Source organism: Tenrec ecaudatus, chromosome 10 (genome assembly GCF_050624435.1).
Source record: "Tenrec ecaudatus isolate mTenEca1 chromosome 10, mTenEca1.hap1, whole genome shotgun sequence".
NCBI classification, from domain to species: domain Eukaryota; kingdom Metazoa; phylum Chordata; class Mammalia; order Afrosoricida; family Tenrecidae; genus Tenrec; species Tenrec ecaudatus.
The window spans coordinates 158,905,779-158,925,816 of record NC_134539.1 but is presented as its reverse complement, the minus strand read 5'-3'; the positions used below and the strand labels follow the sequence as shown (position 1 = coordinate 158,925,816).

The following is a 20,038-nucleotide window of genomic DNA, read 5'->3' as shown; positions in this document are numbered from 1 at the left end:
CTCTCACCCAGCAGTAGCCTTTGGATGGCAAAGGTCCTCAGGATGCTGCTCTGCAGAGCTCACTGACCCCACGGAAGCCCAGGCTTCAGACCCAGCCCAGCTGAGTCTGGACTCAAAAGCTCAGGAGGGGTTGCAGGTCCTACTTCTCCTGCGCATGGCTTCAGGCACAAGCCACATGGGACTTGCCTCCCCATGCCCACTTCATCTGTAACTTTGCCCACCTGTGCCCATGCCCATGCCATATCCCTTCATTTGCAGCCAGTCCCACCTGTAACCACACCACCCACGTCTGCCCCACCTGTGGCCACACCCATCTATGCCAGCCCCATCATCAACCACACCCACATGTTGCCACACCCACCAATGACCCCCCCCACCCAGTGGCCACACCCACTGGTGGCCCTTCTTGCTGCTCGATTCTTGCCCTGAGAACCTGCTGCACACTGGGGCAGGTTGGGCCTGGCACACGGAGCCCTCCCTGCACGCTCCTGGGCAGCAGCAGCAGCATGGAGGCGTAGGGGTGGGATAGCCAGGTCCTGAGGCCAGGACAGGGAAGGTGCAGCTACCTGCTAGACTGGTTCACCTGTGCCTGCGGGCCCCTCAGAGCACTGCATGAGCTAGGTCCAGTCAGGGCCTTTATTTCTCTGGAACGGACATGACTGCCAGCCCAAGTGGCGGCACAGAACGTTCTTTAGAACAAAACACATGTATTTGGCTGTGTACGTTTCTGTCACAGAAACACCCTCCAGTGGGGCCTGGGCTCCCACCACGGCCACAGGGCCATCTCGAGCCTGCCCGGCCGACCCTGTACCCAGCCGGCCCAGCAGCAGTCTGACACAGAGCGTCCCCACGGCACATCCTTAAAACATAATAACTTAGTTGGCATTTACAGCATATTTCCAGCCCGTCCCGGCATGCTCTGCCGGCTCTCGGAGCTCCTCCATAGCCTGTGCACCAGGCCAGGCCGATGTCCCTGGGGCATCCCCACCGAGTGGCTCACTGGATCCCCCCAGAACAGGTCCCTACAGGTGTTCTCATGGGCATCCCCAGGGGCGTCCTCGCTGGGCGTCCCCACTGAGCAGCTGTCCAGGACTCGGGGCCTCTGTGGTCAGTGGTGTGTGGTGGGCAGGGTGGCCTAGAAGCTCTCACTCCATGCCAATCTCACACGGGTTCAGTCCCTTGGCCTCGGCATCCCGATATGCCCTCTGAAAGTCTTGGAACCGTGGGGCACAGCCCAGTCGGGCCTCCCCAAAGTGCATCTGGCCAGTGAAGAGGAAGTCCCCGTGACCAGGCCGGACCCCACACTCAAGCAGCGTCTTGATATGGCCCCGCCAGCGGCCACCGCCTGCAGGGTCCGGCTGGAAAATCCTGTTCTTCTGCCGGTACAGCCTGCTCACCTGCAGGTGGATGGCTGATTCCTGCTGCTCTGGCTTGTGGGTGACATCCTGGATGGAGCCTCGGACGACTGTGGGGAAGGACACAGGGACGGTCAGCAGGGGTCCTGGTTACCACCCAAGGCCAACACACAGCACGGCTGCCCAATACTAATGGGCATTGGCCTAACCCAGCACTCCCAAGTACCACTCACAGGCACAAAGGTGTCAGGGCCAACCCACCACGCACGGCAGTCACACACGAGGACCAAGGTTGGGTGCTACACACAGGGGCCACGACGGGGCCGCCACATTGGGGAGACAACGCACACCAGGCACAGCAGCACAGCCAACACATCGTGCAGAGGGGAACAGGCTTGGGGGGTGGGGCACGTTGAAGGGGAAGGCCAGGCCTAGGGGGCACTGCTGGGAGACAGGTATATCATGGGATAGCAAGGGCCACTTGGGGGGGGGACATGCAAGGAGGGGGGGTAGAAGGAGGGCCATGCAAGGAGCGGGCAGTGCTGGGAATGGTCATGGCCGGGAGAGGACAGGGACAGGCAGTGCTGTGGGGCGACCCAGGCAGGAGGGGGTCAGGGCAGTATGAGCCACAGCAGGGAGAGTCCCATGCGGGTAGGGAGGGAGGACCATGTATGGGGAGGGCTGAAGCAGTGAGTAACAAGCCATCCCTGGGCTGGGGGGAGGATCATGGCCATGACTTGGCCAGGGCCGTGCTGGACAGCGGCTATATGGGGTAGTGCTGGCGGGGACACAGTGGAGGGGGTTGTGCTGGGCACTGGCAGGGAATCTGTACAAACATCATACATGGGGGGCTGGGGGTGTCCTTTGGCCCTGGCCTCCAAGCCCACCAGCCTCAGCACTCCAGCCAGCCCCTGGCCAGGGCCTTGACCAAGGAGGGGAGTCCTGCTCCGAGGTTGCCAGTGACCCCCAGGCCGCTGACAGGGATGTTTATAAAACACTTCCCGAGAGAAGACCTCGCCAAGCCCTCTGCTGCAGGCGTCGCAGGGCAGCAGCTTCATCTGCAGAGGGTAGCTGCTGGGAATATTTCTGGGGTGTGTGCACGTGCCACACGTGCATGTACAGCTATGTGTGGGTGAATGTGTGTGCACGCTGGTGTGCATGGTGCCTGCATATCTGCATGTGTGTGCAAATTTGCAACCTGTGTGTCTATGTCTGAATTTGCATTCCCATGTGTCTGTGTGCCTGCATATTGGCATGTGTCCAGACATGCATGCGGATGAGTACGTGTACATGGTGTGCACAATTCCACATGTTCACACGAGTGGGTGTCTGCATGTACACACATGTGCAGAGTCCTCACCCCTGGCATAAGAGAACTCCCTCAGTGCCCAGGAGGAAGAGTCCCTTTCTACCTCTGCCATGGGTAGTGGACAGGGCAAAGGCAACAGGGCTGGGGCCTTGGCTGCCTGCCCCCTTCCCACAGGGCAGAGCCTGTGCTGGGCCTGGGGCCAAAGTGGCTCCAGGTGTGACCTGGGAGGCCCTGTGGCAGGAACAGGAGCAGGGGCCGACACTCACCGAAGTCGCTGGTGCACACAGCCAGGAGCACCTCGGTGTCACTGCAGGGGCGGCACGGGGCTGTGGGGAGAGACGGTGTCAGGTAGGGGGGGGGGGCGGACCAGAGCAGGGGCCGAGCAGGAAGACCATGTCCAGCAAGGCCAGTCTGGCCGGCACAGTCAGTGTGTCACCGACCCTCCCCCTACCAGCTCAGTGTCACGGCATCTGTGTCACGGCCCTGGACCCGCTTGCTGTTTTATAGGGCATGTCTGTCAGACTCCACTCACAAACGAAACTGACTCGCCCCACCCAGGCCCTTAGCTCCAAGACTCCCGGGCCTGTGTCTCTCCTAGCTCTTCTTCAAAGGGCACTTTGGGAGCACAGGGCGGGCAGGGGTGAGACAGACCACCTTCTCTCTGAAGGACAACCTTGACCCATGCAGGCAGACCCACCCACCACCACTCACCCCCAACACGGCCCTTAGTGGGGAGCAGTTCTCCAAACCACGTCCCTCAAACTAGCCTCCAAGGAGCACCAGCTTTACCTGGTTCTTACCCCCACCCATGGATGCCCCAGTGCCACCCACTGCCCCCCACCCACAGACATCTCACTGCCCCTCATTCACGGACACCCCCCTGCACCCTACTCACAGATGCCCCAATACCCTTCACCATGGATGCCCCACTGCCCTTCACCCAAGCCCCAATAATGAATGTCCCCATGTCCCCCACTCAGACACCTTCCTGCCCCCACTCAAGGACTGTTCAGCCCCCTTCACAGCTGCCTGCTCCTTCTGGGGCCAAGCCAAGAGGACACCTTCCTGATTCCAGCAAGCAATCACAGCCCACAGGGTCTGACTCAAGCTAGGGAGGAGTGTCCTCACCCACTCTAGTCTCTAGGCCACTCACCCCGCCAGACTGGCCACTCCGGCTCTAACACTGAGGCAGGAACTCAGCACCTCTTCCAACCAAGCCCTGGAATGTTAGCTCCCAAACAGGGGGTGGGGGAGGGCAGCAGAGGGTAATGTCTTCCCAGGCTGCCTGGGTCTCTACAGGCCTACATAGGGCTCCTCCCAGGGACCCTGTCCCTGCTTTGGCCTCACTGGCCTTCCCTGACATGTAGCCCTGCCAGGTCATTTCTGTGGTGAGGAACAAACTCAGTGTCAGGCCTTGGCTCTCGGAGCACACATTTCAGCATCTGTGCCCTCAGGATGGGTGCTAACCACTATGTGAACTATACTGCACTGACCACTACAGACACACACCACTGTAAGTACCCCGGTACTAACTATATGAACTGTACCTACCACTACGTGTGTCACTACAGGTCCCACTATGGTAGACTATAGTAACCACGGCCCATGCTACTGTACTGACCACTATATGTACTGCCATACCAACTACACAATACTATACCATATGAGCCACTATATGTAACATCATATGTACCACTATATATACCACTAAACTAACTACATGATGCTATCCTGTACTAACCACTTATATCAGGCATCCTCAAACTACAGCCCACGGGCCACAAGCGGCCCGCCGAGGACATTTATCCGGCCCGCCGGTGTTTTTGTCCCATTTGTTTTTTTAACTCCAAAATAAGATATGTGCAGTGTGCATAGGAATTTGTTCATAGTTTTTTTTTAGACTATAGTCCAGCCCTCCAACGGGTCTGAGGGACAGTGAACTGGCCCCCTGTTTAAAAAGTTTGAGGACACCTGACTTATATGATACTGTACTGACCACTATGCCTGACATTATACGTACCACTATACCAAGTACACAAGACCATGCTGTATGAACCACTATATATACCACCGTACCAACTACATGAAACTATGCACTACATACCACCACATACACTTCCGTACGACTATATGATCTATACTACACTAACCATTATACGTACCACTATGTGTACACCATTGTACTAACTACGTGATACTATACTAACCATTATATGTATCACTATACATACACCACCATCGAACTATACCATACTGTACTAAGCACTGGGCATAACACTACACTAACTACACAATACGGTACTGTACTAACCACTATACGTACCACTCTATGTATGTCACTATACAAACCACACAATATTATACTGTATTAACTACTATATGTACCACTATATATACCATGGTACCAACTACACAATACTGTACTGTACTAGCCATTTGACATACCACTATATGTACCACTATACTAACTACACAATACACAAACCACTTTAAGTACCACCACACACACCACGGTACTAACCACACTGCACTAATGAGGGCGACTGCACCCACCTGCTTTGAGTTTCTGGGTCTGTTCTGATTCTGTGAACTTAATAGAAGGCTGAAATCATGACATTTGGGGGCTGCCTCCACATTTGAGGCCGCAGGTTGGTCTGTCAGCAGGTTTCCACTGGACCCTGGATACACTAATGGTGTCCCAAACCTCCAGCCGCAGATCCCAGATCTATGCTGACCTGCCTGCCCTTCCAGACCTGCCCAGCCCAGAGGCAGGAGTGCTCACAGAGCAGAGGGCAGGTTGAGGGACTCAGCGGTTTCCATGACCTTGGAGGCACACCTGCAGGCCCGCCTTCCCCACCCCACCCCCTGCTGACTCACCCACCCCAGCAGCCCCTCCTCACCCAGCAGGTTATCACCAGCAGGAAAAGCTGGAGAACAAGAACAACCGGTTTGATTCCTTTTAAATCAAGTCCTTCTCAGCTAAGGCTGTGATCCTCCTTTCACCCCAAGCCCTAGGCACTGTCCCTCCCCCCACCCCCAAATGTGGACAAAGGTAACCAGACCCCAGGAGTTCCCTAGGCAGGCCTGCGGGGGACCATGGGTGCCAGTACCTGGTTTCCCAGTGGCCTGGGGTCCTGGGGCGATGGTCCACCTACAGCCCTTTCTTGCGGAGAGACTGTCCAGCCCTGGGCACCCCCTTTAGAGTAGTAAGTGGGGACCCTTCGGGCACTTGCCCACCCGGGATTCTTTGCCCTGAATTCTTCGGGAGGTGCCGACAGCACTCTCAGGTCAACATCCAAGCCTAAGGAGGCCGCAGCCCAGCGGAGGAAGGAGCTTGAGGTCCAGGGTCCAGTCCCACCAGCTTCCAGGAGCATCTTTGGTTCTGCAGGGACCCCACAGGGCAGCCCAGTCACCTGTACCTGGGGTTGGTGGTGAAGCCTAGGTGCCTCTGGACCCAGGGTCCCAGTCTGAACTTCAGTGATAGATGGGCGGGGTGCCAGCTTTGGCCCCTGCTGTGATTTGAGCCACCCTGGCCACCAGCACCTCCAAGGCTTGGGGCCACCCACTAGGGTCTCGGGGGGTGGCCACAGAACCAGGCATCAGACTGCAGAGGCTCTACTTCACAGGGGTCAATGGCTGGGCTGTAACTTGGAGGTTCCATCCAGGAACAATCACCGATCAATTGGGCCTGCTGCCGATGCTGTGGCTGTGGAACGGCACACAGAGCCTCTTCTCCCGGGAGGACAGGTGTCTTACGCTGGGAAGGGTGAGAAATGAATGGGGCACAGGAGGCTGTGGTGTGGGGGTTGTGGTGGGGGCCAGAGCACAGGTGGGGGAGCCTTGGACATACTTTTGTGACGGGAAGACTTGTTGGAAGTGGCAGCAGGGCCTGAGGGGCGGGGGGATAGACAGGCTCCAAAGTGAAGATGGTAGGGCTCGGGGGTGGCTGCTGACTGGCAGGCACAATGGGTGCCAGGGGGCAGCGGGCTGATCGGAATGAGGGTATCTGAGCACCAAGGCCACCACCTGCCTGGCACCGGTGCCATGTGCGGCCCGGGGTATCGATGGGGGTGGAATATGAGACCACTTTGGCAGGACAGAATACCCCTGCCTGCCCTCGTGCTTCCAGGGGCGGGGTGCTCTTCACTTATGGCCCTGTCACCCCTGGGCCCCTGACTCCCACAAACCACAGGGCTACAAGGGTCCCTCAGGCAGCCCCAAACCCACACCTCTGCTCTTGCTGCCCAAGGCCCACCTGGTCCTCCAGCTTGTCTGGCCATGGTCTCCCCACTCTGCTCTCCTGGCCGGATGCCAAACCCAAAGCCTCGGGAGCCAGGCCACCTGCTACAAGCCCAGAGGGAAATATGAGCACAGGCTGGGGACAGGATTCCATCTCTGTCCCTCAGAACCAAGAACCCCACCTACCCACCTCTCAGCCCCAGCCACTGCCCCCGTACACCTCCTCCTCCTAGCCTTCTCCCATACCTCCCCTGTGGCCTAGAGTTCCCCAACCTCCCATAATACCCCAACCTACAGTCCCCAACCTCCCATAATACCCCAACATCATCTACATCCTACAACACCCCAACCTGTCACAACTTCCTCCCTGACCTTCCCCACATCCTATAACACTCCAACCTTCCATAATACCCCCAATATCACCCTACGTCCCACAGTACCCCAACCTGTGTCCCAACCTCCTCCATGTCCTGCAACATCCCGACCTGCTATGCCCCAATCTCCTCCCTAGCCTCCCACAACGTCCCAACCTGTTGCACCCTAAACCCCTCCCCAACTTCCCCGAGTCCTACAACGCCCTGGCCTGCTATGCCACTGTCTCCCACAACACCCCAACCTGCTGCACCCCAACCTCCTTCCTCACGCCATCCTCACGCCCCGACCTGCTGCGCTCGGCCTCCCCCGCATCCTGGGTGGGCACTTCCTACCCAGGTTAATTGCTAGTGTTGGGAACTGCCAAGTTTAAAGTGTAGGTGAGGGTGTGGCTGGAGGTGCTCACTGACAGCTATGCCTGTGCCATGATGTGGGTCATCGGCCGCTGCCAATGGGCTGGAGACAGGCCCGGCAGAAGGGCCTGGATCACCCCTGCCTGCTGTATCCCCTGTCTCTTCAGCTCCACACTCACTGAAGCCTTGGGTTAACCAGGTTCAGACCCAGACCCCAGAGACGCCCTCAGATGGATGTGACAGCTCTCAGGCAGTGCTGGCTGGCTGAGGAGAGGCTGGCTGCCAGATGGCCTTGCTGACATTCCACGATTATGCGCCCATTCCTTCGGCATTAACGGCTTAGGGCCCAGTCCCTGTTGAAAGGCAAGTGCCTGAGAGGGCATATCAGCCCCCAGCCCAACTCCATCGAGGCCGCTTGGGTTTGCTCCACCAGGGCTGGGATACGAGGGAAGGGTGCCCAGACCACTTAAACAGCCAGCCCTCAACCCTGAGCCTTCCTAGGTCCACGAGGGGCGGAGGGCTAAGGCCTTGGGTTCCGGTCACCTCAGCCTCTGGGCAGACACCTCAGAGCAGGAGCCGATTTTGTCTAGCAAGCAGCCACAGCAGTGACATCCTGCCACATGGCAAGACCTTACAAACAGGAATCGTAAAAATCACATGTCCCAAGTGCAGCGACACTCCAGCCACAGGGACAGGGGACCAGTGCTGAGTGTCACGCACAGGTTGATCAGAGGGTGCACCTAGCCAGTGTCCTAGTGGGGTAGGGGCTGCGGGGTGCAGGACCGGGGCCTGGAAGCCACACTGGGGCCCAGGGCTTTCCAGGCTGGGTGGGTCTTGCTTTTCTGCTGAGTTGGACAGTGAGCCCTGTTCTGTCTCGGGGCCTCCTCCAGGGCCGGGCCCAGCTCCCCGCCTGCCCCCGTAATTGAAGATGAAGGCCGCTCTGTTCATTTCATTTAGCATCTGACCCACCACACATTCTGTGCGTGCACAGCAGGCCTCAATGCTCCAGCTCCTGAACCCAGCAATTTCACTTGGCTCCTAACAGACACACTTCATCTGGGAGAGACAGAAGGTTCAGAAACTTGAGCTGAGCCAGGAAGTCACAGCAGTAAAACATGGGCGCCCGTTCGGGAGGGAGGTGGTGCCCCAAGCCCTGCTATGTCTACGCCCGGCTGATGAAACACGGAGACTACCCCACCCTGAAAAGGAGTCCTGGTGGTGGAGCTGGTTACCTGTTAGGCCGCTACCCACAAGGTCAGTAGTTCAAGCTCACCAACTGCTCCTTGGGAGAACGATGAGGCTTTCTGCTCCCGTAAAGATACAGGGCCTCAGAAACCCACAGGGGCAATTCTTCCCTGATCTACAGGGTCGCTCGCTGTGAGTCGGTATCAACTTGATGGCAGAGAGCTTTAGGGGTCTTTCCCACCCTGACCTGGGCAGCCTCAGCACCAGGCTTAGGGCCAGATTACTTTTTCTGCGAGTCCAGAGATCCACGGGGTGTTGAGCACCAACCCAAGCTCCAGCCTTTGATGCAGCAGGGCCCTCCCTGAAGTCAGACAACCAAGAAATCTCAGATCCTGCCCGCGGCCCAGGGCCCCTGTCACAGGGGTGACAGATGACTTGGGCAGGCAGACGGGAGCTTCGAGGGCCAAGGGTGGCAGACAGACCGGGCTGAGCCAAGAATAAGAGAGACTGACTCCTAGGACGCCCAAAGAGAAGGGACTGTGACTCACAGACTTAGAACGACGAGAGAGGAAATTAGCCATCGACCATTTTCAGGCCAGCCCTGGAGCCCCGTGCTGGTCCTGGCAATGAAGGACAAAGGCTGGATCCCAAAGGGGCAGGAAGGGCCTGGTGACTGGAGCTCCAGGCAGGCAGTCCATGTTGCTGTCAGGGAGCTGGGCTGAGGGCCCTGGGGGGCAGGAGGAGCAGCAGCATCAATGGCAGACTGCAGGCTGAATAGGCAGGGCCCCCACAGACCCCCATGCATGCTTGTCCACACTTACAACAGCCCAATTTCCAATTCTCAGAGGCCGGACCGGCCAGGGGCAGAGCTGTGAACCCCAGATATGGCGCTGCAAACCTGCAGCAGGGCTGGGGGCAGGGGTGCTATGGGGTCACCTTGAGGCTCCATGAGGTCAGAACTACTCCCCACCACATCCGTAGTGAGGAGAACTTCTTATACAGACCCTTGGACCCTCAGTCATTCAGGATCTGAGACCACTTGGACTCACCTGGGAAATGGATATTCTGCCTGGTCCCCAGATGCCCACCTGAATCAACAGACTCCTCCTACATTGCCAGCCCCCCCAGTCCCCCTGTAGGGAGCCCCTCCTCAACACCCTCCAGCACTCTCTGAGCAGCCACTCTGACTCACGCCCTTTCTCCAACACAGGCAGGGCCTCCCAGGTCTGTCCCCTTGCAACCACCGGGCCAACCCCACCCCCAGGGACATTCGCAGACCCTCCATCCTAAAGTCACAAGTGTCCCGAGGACAAAGTGACCTCACTGATGTGCACTGCCTGGGGAGGGCGAGGCCGGCTTGACACCTAGCTTGCCCACCAACCTGCAGACCCTGAGTCAGGAGCAGGGCTCACCCTGGAGTCTGAGGGCATCGCCTCCCTGCACAACACGTAGTAACAGAGCCACAAGCCGGGGTGCACAGGGGCCCCAGCCCTCAGCCTGGATTCACATCTGGAGCCTCCATGCCCCTCAGCTTCCAGGCTGCGGGGCAGGCCCACCAGGCCCAACCAGGAAGGCTATTTCCGGAGCTGTGCCGGGGGAGGAGGAACCTCGTGTCCCACCAGGAAAGGAGCCCACGACGCCCAGACTCATGAGGAGGTTGGTTTACTCGTCCCCCACTCAATGCCTGCTGAATCACAGCGTGGGCCCCTGACACAGGCTTGATGACAAACATCTCACGTGCCTCTGATGTTCCAGAGTGCCCTGATGCCCCGGTGCAGCCCCCTCCCCCCCCCACCCCCTGCGTGTCCTTCTGATGATCCCACATGTCCTTGTGTGCTCCCTCCCCATGCCCTGGCACCTGCCTTTTGTGCCCCAGCATGGCCCTCACGCCAGTTCCACTCACCAGAGAGTGGGAGCAGGTCTGAGCTGGAGCGCCCGTGCAGCAGCTCATACTGGAAGCCGGTGGTCCTGCGGCTGATGTCCTGCTGGGGCGTGGCCTCCACAAAGAGGGCTCCCTGGTTGAGGCCGAAGCAGCGCACCCGGTTGGGGCCCTGCTCACCATCCCGCACCAGCAGCCGCAGGGCACCCGTCTTCTCCAGGTAGATGTTGGCCCCCGAAGCACCGGCAGCTGGCTTGATACACACAGTCAGGTGCTTGGAGGGGGCAAAGGTATTGGGGCGGAGGTTGACGATGAGCGCCCCAGTTGGGTACATCCACTCCACGGCGCCCTCTGAGCAGCGCAGGTAAACCTGCTCCACCTCCTTCCGGTGCGCCTCATGCGTCAGCCCACTGCAGGAGGAGAGAGCCAGCGTCAGTCAGCCAGCCAGTGCCCACTGCCCTCACCCTAAGCAGGCCACAGTGTGCAACTCTAGGGGCTTGCCCATACAGTCACCTCTGCACGACCCCTACGGCCACCCTCCAACATCCAACAGCTGTATCTTTGGGGCCCCGAGGCACTGAGCCCTCCAGATGCCCTCCATTCTGACCATTGGAGGTGGCAGGTATGTGTAAGTGAGAACCAGCAGATACCTCAGAGAGGAAAAGCCAGGAGACGCCACGCAGCCCCAGACTCGGGAATGTGCACACCAGTCCTAAGTAGTAACCACTGCCAGTCCTCTGGCAGCCTCTTGATGCATAGACACAGGCGCCTGCATCTCCCTCAGCCCACCATTCCAGCACAGAGCGTGCACTCCCAGACCAGAGGCCCCGGCATCGTGGCTGGCAGTATTTTAAAGCAACAAACTTGGTACAAGGTGCCTTTAGAAAAGTGGGCCGTCGCAGGTCTGTCTAAATAAAACAATGGGACTGACAGTTTGGTGGGGACATGGGAGAGGGGGAGGTGGAGGGAAAGGAAGTGGTGTTAACAAACCCAGGGACAAGGTAACAACAAGTGATCCAAAATGGTGGTGAGGTGGGTGTGGGAGGCCTGGTAGGGCATGGTCAAGGGCAATGTAACGAAGAGGTATTGCTGAAACCCAGGTGGGGACTGAGCATGATAGTGGGACAGGAGGAAAGTCAAGGGAAATAGAGGAAAGAGCTGGGAGGCAAAGGGCATTTATAGAGGTCTAGATAAAGACATGTATATATGCAAATATATTTTTATATGAGGATGGGGTAATAGATCTATGTGCCTATATTTATAGGTTTAGTATTAAGGTAGCAGAAGGACATTGGGCCTCCACTCAAGTACTCCCTCAATGCAAGTATACTTTCTTCTGTTAAATTGGCGTTCCATGATGCTCACCTTCCCGATACAACCGCTGAAGACAAAGCGGGTGAATAGCAAATGTGGTGAAGAAAGCTGATGGTGGCCAGCTATCAAAAGATATAGTGTCTGGGGTCGTAAAAGCTTGAGGGTAAACAAGCAGCCATCTAGCTCAGAAGCAACAAAGCTCACATGGAAGAAGCACACCAACCAGCCTGTGCGATCACAAGGTGTCGAAGGGATCAGGTGCAAGGCATCATCAGAACAAAAAAAATCTTACCATAGTGAATGAGGGGGGAAGTGCAGAGTGGAAACCCAAAGCCCATTTGTTGGCCACTGGAGATCCCCTTGCAGAGGGGTGTAGGGGAAGAGATGAGCCAGTCAAGGTGTGATGTAGCACCGATTAAAAATACAATTTTCCTCTAGTTCCTAAATGCTTCCTCCCACCACCCCCCACCCCCCACCTCCACTATCATGATCCGAATTCTACCTTGCAAGTCTGGCTAGACCAGAGGATATACACTGGTACAGATAGGAACTGGAAACACAGGGAATCCAGGGTGGATGATACCTTCAGGACCAGCTATGTGAGTGGCGATACTGGGAGGGTAGAGGGAGAGTGGGTTGGAAAGAGGGAACCGATTACATGTGACCTCCTCCCTGGGGGATGGACAACAGAAAAGTGGGTGAAGGGAGACGTCAGACCGGGCAAGATATGACAAAATAATTTATAAATTATCAAGGGCTCATGAGGGAGGGAGGAGAAAAAATGAGGACCTGATGCCAAGGGCTTAGGTGGAGAGCAAATGTTTTGAGAATGATGAGGGCAATGAATGTACAAATATGCTTTACACAATTGATGTATGTATGGATTGTGACAAGAGTTGTATGAGCCCCCAATAAAATGATTAAAAAAAAGAAAAGTGGGCCGTGACCTCTATGGGAGGAGGTGCCCCCCTCCACCCCTCAGGTACGTGAGAGCGTGTAGCAAAGGAGAACTAGGAAGCCTGTGGAGGCAGCTGCCCCCCACCCCCACCCCATGGGTTCTGCCCCGAGCAAAGCAGGAGGGCTGCTGTGGGCACACTGGTAAAGACCACTCTGCTTGGGAGAGAATGTAAGTAATCGAACCTTTGAAGTTTCTCCCCAGAATGGGGCTGTAAAAGTCACCTGTGGCCAACAGTTACATCGTGGCCGCAGAGCGGCCTTGGGCCCTGACCAGTGGCCGTTCAACTCAGCATCTGATTTCACGAATTTGCTTCTGATCAGACAACATACAGGTTTCCCCGCATTCCTCAGATTTTTCGGTGGACTCAACAAGTTCAGAGTGCTGCCTGCAGAGTGCGTTTACCAGAAACCCCTCTGCAGCGGCCAGCACACACATGGTTCACATTGACTGCGGTTCACTCCTGCGTGCTCTGGCCTCCGCGCTGGCCCCACTGCCCCGCTGCAAGCAGGGGCTTCAGTCTTGCTGCAAACCACATCAGAGGAAGGTGTAGAGGGGCAACGCCCCCTGGCCTTGCTCCCTGCCCCTCCCCTCACCCCACCCCAGTGTCCTAGATGGTGCTGGGCCAGCCCTGGTTCAGACAGCTACCAGGGCTGCACATGTAGGGCAGAATTCCAAATTACACCCAAATAAACTCACACAAGCTCGTCTGACACATGTGTGGATGGACATGATTACTGTGCTGTGTAGAAATTAGACTAAATGGTGAGTGGCTGCCACCTGCAACTATAATCAGCCCTGCTCTTACACAGCCACAGCACACTTTCCTTGTGTCCCTCCTCTTCTGTCTCCCGCACCAAGGGGCAGCTGGACACTTGCCCTGAGCCTGGACACCAACCCTCAACTCTCTCTCTCTCTCTCTCTCTCTCTCTCTCTCTCTCTCTCTCTCTCTCTCTCTCAATCTCTCTCTCTCTCTCTCTCTCTCTCTCTCTCTCTCTCTCTCTCTCTCTCTCTCTCACACACACACACACACACACACACACACACAGGGCCCCAGTCAGTAAAGAGATTGCACCCGAGGATCTGGACCACTCTGAGGGCTTCCCTTCCATCCTGGGCTCACAGTGGGGGCACAGGGAGGCCCACCCTCCACCCACACCTCGTGGGGGCAGGCTGAGTCAGGGGCTACCCCCTGGCCCCTCACACACATAACCTCAAGCTCTGTTTTTCCACCAGGCACCATTTTGGCTGCCAAGAGAGCAGGCTGGTGTGAAGGTGAAACCCCCAAGACACCATCGCACCGCCACAGGGTCACTTCTGACTCACAGGGATGAAAGGAGACCAAACGCAAGAAGGGTCCCCATCCTCCGCCCTGTGGCTAGTGAGCCCACAGGGGAGGGGCCATCCTGAGGCCTACCTACCACCGACCAATGGCCTGACATTGCCTCTTCTTTCATATCAAAACAAGAAACCAGCCAGGCCCTCCACACGGGATCCTCGCATGGACACCCCCCAACAAACCTCCACCCACAGGTTCCAGGATGAGGTCAGAGCTCAGGGTGTGTGCCAATTATTACCAGGACACTGAATGCTCCCAACCTTTTACCACTGCAGCAGTCCTGAGAAAACATCCATTGACACAATATTGCTATGACACAGAGGCAGAGTCCGGCCTCTGCCGTCCAGGTCAGCCCTGCTGCTGGGGAAGTGACCACACGCTCTGTATGAGCCCCTGGCAGGCCTACCCAGGCAGACATGGTGAGCCATGTGCCCCGGGAGAAGGATGAAGAATGACTTGCTCACAGATTCATCCCACTGAATAAATGTGTTTTCCAAGATCACTGCCTAGGTGGATACAGCTTGATGGAAAAGAGGAGCTGTTGGAGGCCACCACGGACTCTCGGTGAAGCAAATAGGTCTCACTGGCATGGGATCCCGGGGTCCAGCAGAAGCCACCTCCCTCGCTGGTGTCACTGTCTCGGCCACTGACGTGAGAGCAAGAGCGTGGGAGCCAGGTGAGACTGAAAGCCTGTGCTGACATGGGCTGCCTTTCTGTAACTTGCATGTTGGTGGCCCAGGTGTGCCTGTGTCTGCAAAGCCGCCTGCCGACAGTGTGAGAAGTTCAGGGTCCACCTTTATGGCCACTAATAAAGAGCAGAACACCAAAGCCACCCGTTTAATTGCCTAGAAACATACTTTGGGCTGGCCGGAGTGAGTGGGCAGAGTAATAAACAGCAACTCTTCCTGTCAGGGGGTCAGGATCCACCCTGCACCATCGCCAGGACAGCTCGTAAAAAGTTGTAAACCACTATAAGTGGGTCAGCTGATCTGGGCGTTGGGCGCATTTGGCGGAGCTCATAGAAGCCCCCTAGATCATGCCTGTAGCCCTCTCACCAGGACTGGTCTCCCAAGGATCCAGCCAGCCAGTCTCAGCTATGACAGAGGCTCACAGGCGACCCCTCCAGCTCTCTGCAAACACTCACTGCAGGAGTCTGCCCCTCACTCACAGCACCCACCCACCCCCCTTGCAGAGGGTGCAGCTACTCATCATGGAACCTGCAGGGAGGACCTGACCTGGGTTCCGCAGGCCACTTCCCCAGGAGGCTGTGAGCAGGGTGTTTAATGACCAGCTCAGGGAAGAGGGCAGCCCCAGATGTGTCAGCTCAGAGGCTGGGGTCCAGCTCATGCCGGCGCCAGCATTCTGGGGACCAGCTCTCCCCCACATGCTCCAGTGTGTCTACTCACTGCAGTCCAGCCCCAGCCTTCGGCTCCCTCACTTGTCCTGATGCAGGAGAGTGGGCAGAGCACTCCCTGGGCTGCTCCTCAGCCTCACCCCATGAGCCCAACCTACCCCAAAGTTCTCTAGCCCAAAGCCCATGCAGAGCCTTGTTCCAGAAGGGGAAGGAGGTTGATCCCGGATCTGGGGCTTCCAAGGAGAGAGGCTGTGAGGGTCCAAGGTGACTACCTTGATCTTCGCGGCCAGGCACTGCTAACTGGATCCCCCCTAGCCTGACTGGAAAACCTGCTTCACCAAACTTGTGACACACATAGGACATGCACACACTCGGACTTTGCCAGCTCAGACTGGGACGGGGTGGGGGGGGGTGTGGGGGCAGGGGCGCAGAAGGGAAGGGAGCTTACAACGTGGGGACAGCCCCAGCGCTGTCCCTGGGCCCCAAAATACTTGGCCAGCTACTCCCAGAGAAGTGTGGGCTCTGGCCCTCAGAGCGGAGCGAACCAGGCTGCCCGCGACGCCGCGGCCGCCCAGTCCAGCGCTCTCAAAGCGCCTGCCCGCCCGCGCACTGGGGCCTCGCGCCCCTCTCTGCGTGTCACACTTCAATTAGAAGAAAGTCCTCGGCCGCCGCCACTGAGAGGGACGGCAGGGAGGGTGGGGGTCGGCGGGCTCAGCGCGCTGGCGGGCAAGGGCGGCCTGACCTTCAGCCGGCCAGGGGCAGGGGCTCGGCGGGGCCCGCGCTCGGCCTACGAGCACAGGTGCCGGCGGGGCGATGGACAGCGCTGCGGGCAGTGAGGGCCCCCTCGGTCCCCAGAGCTGCCACTTCCCGCCGGCCCCCAGGCTAGCTTTGCTCCTCCGGGCCCAGGGCGGCCTCGGGGCGCGCGACTCCCCGCCACTGGCAAGGGTTGACAGGATCCCGGCCCCCGGGCTCCGGGAGCAATGCGGGGTGGGCGGCCCGCGGTGTCTGGGGTCTCAGCGGGGGCAGTCGGGCAGGACCCCGCTGCGCTGAGGGAGCACCTCCCGCGGGCGTCCTCCGGGCCAGGGGACCCAGCGGCCGCGGGCTCTTTTGTTCTTGAGCCGGGGGCTGGGGACGGAGGCGGGACCGACCCGAGGAGCGCCCCGCCCGCTGAGCCCCCGGCCCGCCAGCTCACACCCCGGGGAAGGGCGGCGGTGGGGGTAGGGGTCTCGAGGCCCGGGTCGTCAGCGCGGACTCACCTCCCCTTCCAGCTGCACAGGTCGCTGGAATACTGCGCGCCCGCGCCGCTCAGCAGCATAATCAGCAGGAGCAGTAACAGCGGCGGACGCGGCGGGGCCGGGCCGAGGGCGGGGGGCCACGGCCACAGCTGCCCCGTGCGCCCCCGGGCCGTCCGCGCCGCGCCTCGCATGCTCAGGCTCGGGCTCGGACTCCGGCTCGGCGCCCGCGCGCCACTAGGCAGCCCCTCGACCTGGCGCGGCCGGCAGCGGGCTCGCGAGACCCTGGCGGGTCACCTCGCGCGCCCCCCGAGCCACCGCCGCGGCCGCCTGCCCATCCTGGCCGAGACCCAGCCGCCGGAGCCGGAGCCGGAGCCGGAGCCGCAGCAGCCGCGCGGAGCCTCCGAAGTTAGCGAGTAGGAGATCCGCGGTCCGGACTCAGCTGGGGGGCGGGGCCCTGCCAGCCGGCCCGCCCCTCGGACCCGCCCCCGGCCCACCCCGGACCCGGACGCGGACCCGCCCCTTGCCCTGGACCGGCCGGGTCCCGACCCCGCCTCCGCGCCAGCACGCCGGCTCCGGGCCCAGGCGCCTTGCGCCGGGGGCGCGTGGCCTGCGGGTGGCACAGGCTGGGGCTCTGCGGGCAGGGGCAGAGAGCGAGAGTCGGAAAGCCGGCTCCCTCTCGAGCGGGGCCGCGCTGAAACCCGAGACCCCAGTGGGGCGCCGACTGAGGCGAGCGCCTCCCGCGCTGGCGCTGGAGAGCCTCGGCGGCGGACGCTATGGCCAGTGCTGCGAGCTGGCCCCGGCTGCCTCGCGGGGGTTCGGGCCCCTTCTCGGGCAGCACCCGCAGCGGCCGTGGGGAGGCCCAGCGACGTGGAAGCCGAGGCTGCGCGAGCCCCAGTGGGTTGAGAGTTTGCTCTCGCGGAGCCCATGGCCCAAGATTGGGCTCGTCACCCCGCACCTCGCAGTGCTGCCCACGACGCGACTCCAGGGCCTGGTGTGGTACCCGGTCGAGGCGGCTCCCGTCGTGCAGGGATCCCGTGTCTTGTAGGATTTTAACAGCATCCTGTGCTCCGTGCCCTCACGTCAGCAACAGCCCGCACCAAGACTGGACAGCCGGGCTGACTCGGGACATTGCCAAGTTTCCTTGATGGGAGAGGGGCTAGGGAACTCAGTAATGCCCACCTCACTGGGGCACCCCCATCTGCCCACCGTTCTCCAGGCACTGCGCTGGGGGGAGGGGGGAGGCTCATATCTTGTGGACAGCACATACAGCCCACCCACCCCCCTCTAGCCCCAACACCAACTGCCTCATGCACCTAATGTGAGAGGGCTCTGTGAGAGGGCTCTGGGTGGGCGGAAGGGTCACGGGTCCCCTAGCCAGGGCAGGGAGCACAGTCCAACAGGCTCCGTGGTTACAGAGCGGCCTTTCTGGGCCACGAGGCAGGCATCCTCTAACTTGAGGTCCCTCATCGTGCTCCAGAAGCTGACAGCCTCAGTGGAGGAGAAACTTGACCTTGTTTCAGCCAAGATAGATTTCAAGAGGAATTCCAAGTGACCCTCAGAGGAGGGGGCGGCTTCCTGTGCCTCTTGATGTGCCCATGCTGCCTGGCACCCTTTTCATCCTGTTAGAAGATTGGAGCCTCACTAATTGGGTTGTGACTGTAGTGGGGTGGGGGCACGGGGGAGGCTTGGGCCAAGAACTAGCCGGCATGAGCCCAAATGACTGAAAGCAGAGGCCAAAGTCCCCCGCGAAACTGCTCCTAGCAGTGAAGGGTGGACACAATCCCAGCGTGCACCAACAGAAGATGGGCAAACAACAGTGGACCAGCCACATGAGGGAGGGCTGTTTGGGCAGAAGGAGAACTGGAGTTCTGATTCACGCCACGCCTGACATGGGCGAGCTGTGAAAACGCTGTGCTGAGGGACAGCAGCTGGTCACGGCAGGACACGCACGATCCCACACCCTAGCCACCTGCTGACGCAGATGACCACTCGCCAGGGCCTGGGGGATTCGGAGTGACTTTCTGGGGCTTGGAAAGACGACGCCTATTGGAAATACCGAGTGATAAGAGCACGGGATGGTGAATGTAATTAATATATGTAAAGGTAACTTGTAAAGGTGCCCGGCTGTCTGCATCTGACCAGCCTCCGGCTAGCCCTGACGTTCCGGGACGGACAGTTCCTGCCACAGGAAGGCCCGGGTTCTCTGCTCCTGCAGTGGAGCTGTTGGGTGGGGCCCTAGTGGCAGAACCAGCTCCACCGCCTGCTTGGCACCTCCAGCCCCTGGGCTCAGTAGCTCAGCTGACTCAGTGGGCCTGTCTGGCCCTGCAAATCACCCACAAACGAAACATCGCTGCAAATGGGATGCCTGGTGTGTAGGGGTGGGAGGATTGGGGCGTCTTTGAGTTTGGGGCCAGGACTGCATGCTGGGGAGGTGCTGACCAAGTATGGCTGGAAGGCAGCTGCCCCACTTGCCTGCCCAGTGTCACCCCTTAGGCTGTGACCAACAGGAGTCCTGGCCAGTAGTGGAGTTGGGCGCCCCAGTGGCCCCTGGAAGAAGGTACCATTCTGCATGGAGAGGGCATGTGAGCAGAGTGTGTCATGGGTGCCAGGGCCTTCTGTCCTGGCCAAGGGTTGGGCACTGGGTGTGAGGACTTTCTCACTGATGGCAGTTTGCCTCCAAAAGTCGGGCGCCTGCCAGGCCCCGCTGTGCTGTAACACTCTGCACTTACTCTCCCCGGGGCGGCTCTCCTGGACCGTGGACACCTGATCATGGATGCCTGGCTGTGGACACCTGACATGGAGTCCCACTCAGTGATGCCTGCAGTTAGGGTCCTGCTCCTCTATGGGAACACAGCAAAGGAGGCTGGCCTACCCTGTCCAGCTTCACTGATGATTGGTGGCCACAGCATCACCGGGCCCTGAGGTAACCCTCTCTGTGTCCATCACGGTGGACTAGGTGAGGGCAGAGAGGCCACTGTTTCCCCAGGGACACACACTCACAGGAGACTACTGCACTCTGGGGCCACTCAGACCTGAGTCAGCCCTGTCCACCCAAAGCATGGGAGTCCTGCAGTCTCTCCTAGCAGCACCCTGCATGATGGCAAGACTGGGGGTCACAGGAGGGCAAGGCCCTGGGGCATCCTCCTGCT

At 59.2% G+C, this 20,038-nt stretch overlaps 1 protein-coding gene across 1 annotated transcript; it reads right to left on the bottom strand.

Moving 5' to 3' along the window:
- Positions 1–618: 618 nt before the first annotated feature.
- On the bottom strand, positions 619–17,304 carry METRNL (meteorin like, glial cell differentiation regulator). The gene is made up of 4 exons (XM_075562442.1): positions 16,911–17,304; positions 10,717–11,102; positions 2,931–2,990; positions 619–1,465 (listed from the first exon to the last, which is right to left on the bottom strand). Exons 1-4 carry the CDS (start codon positions 17,078–17,080, stop codon positions 1,146–1,148), a joined length of 936 nt encoding a protein of 311 aa, XP_075418557.1. The 5' UTR covers positions 17,081–17,304; the 3' UTR covers positions 619–1,145.
- Between the last annotated feature and the right edge of the window lie 2,734 nt (positions 17,305–20,038).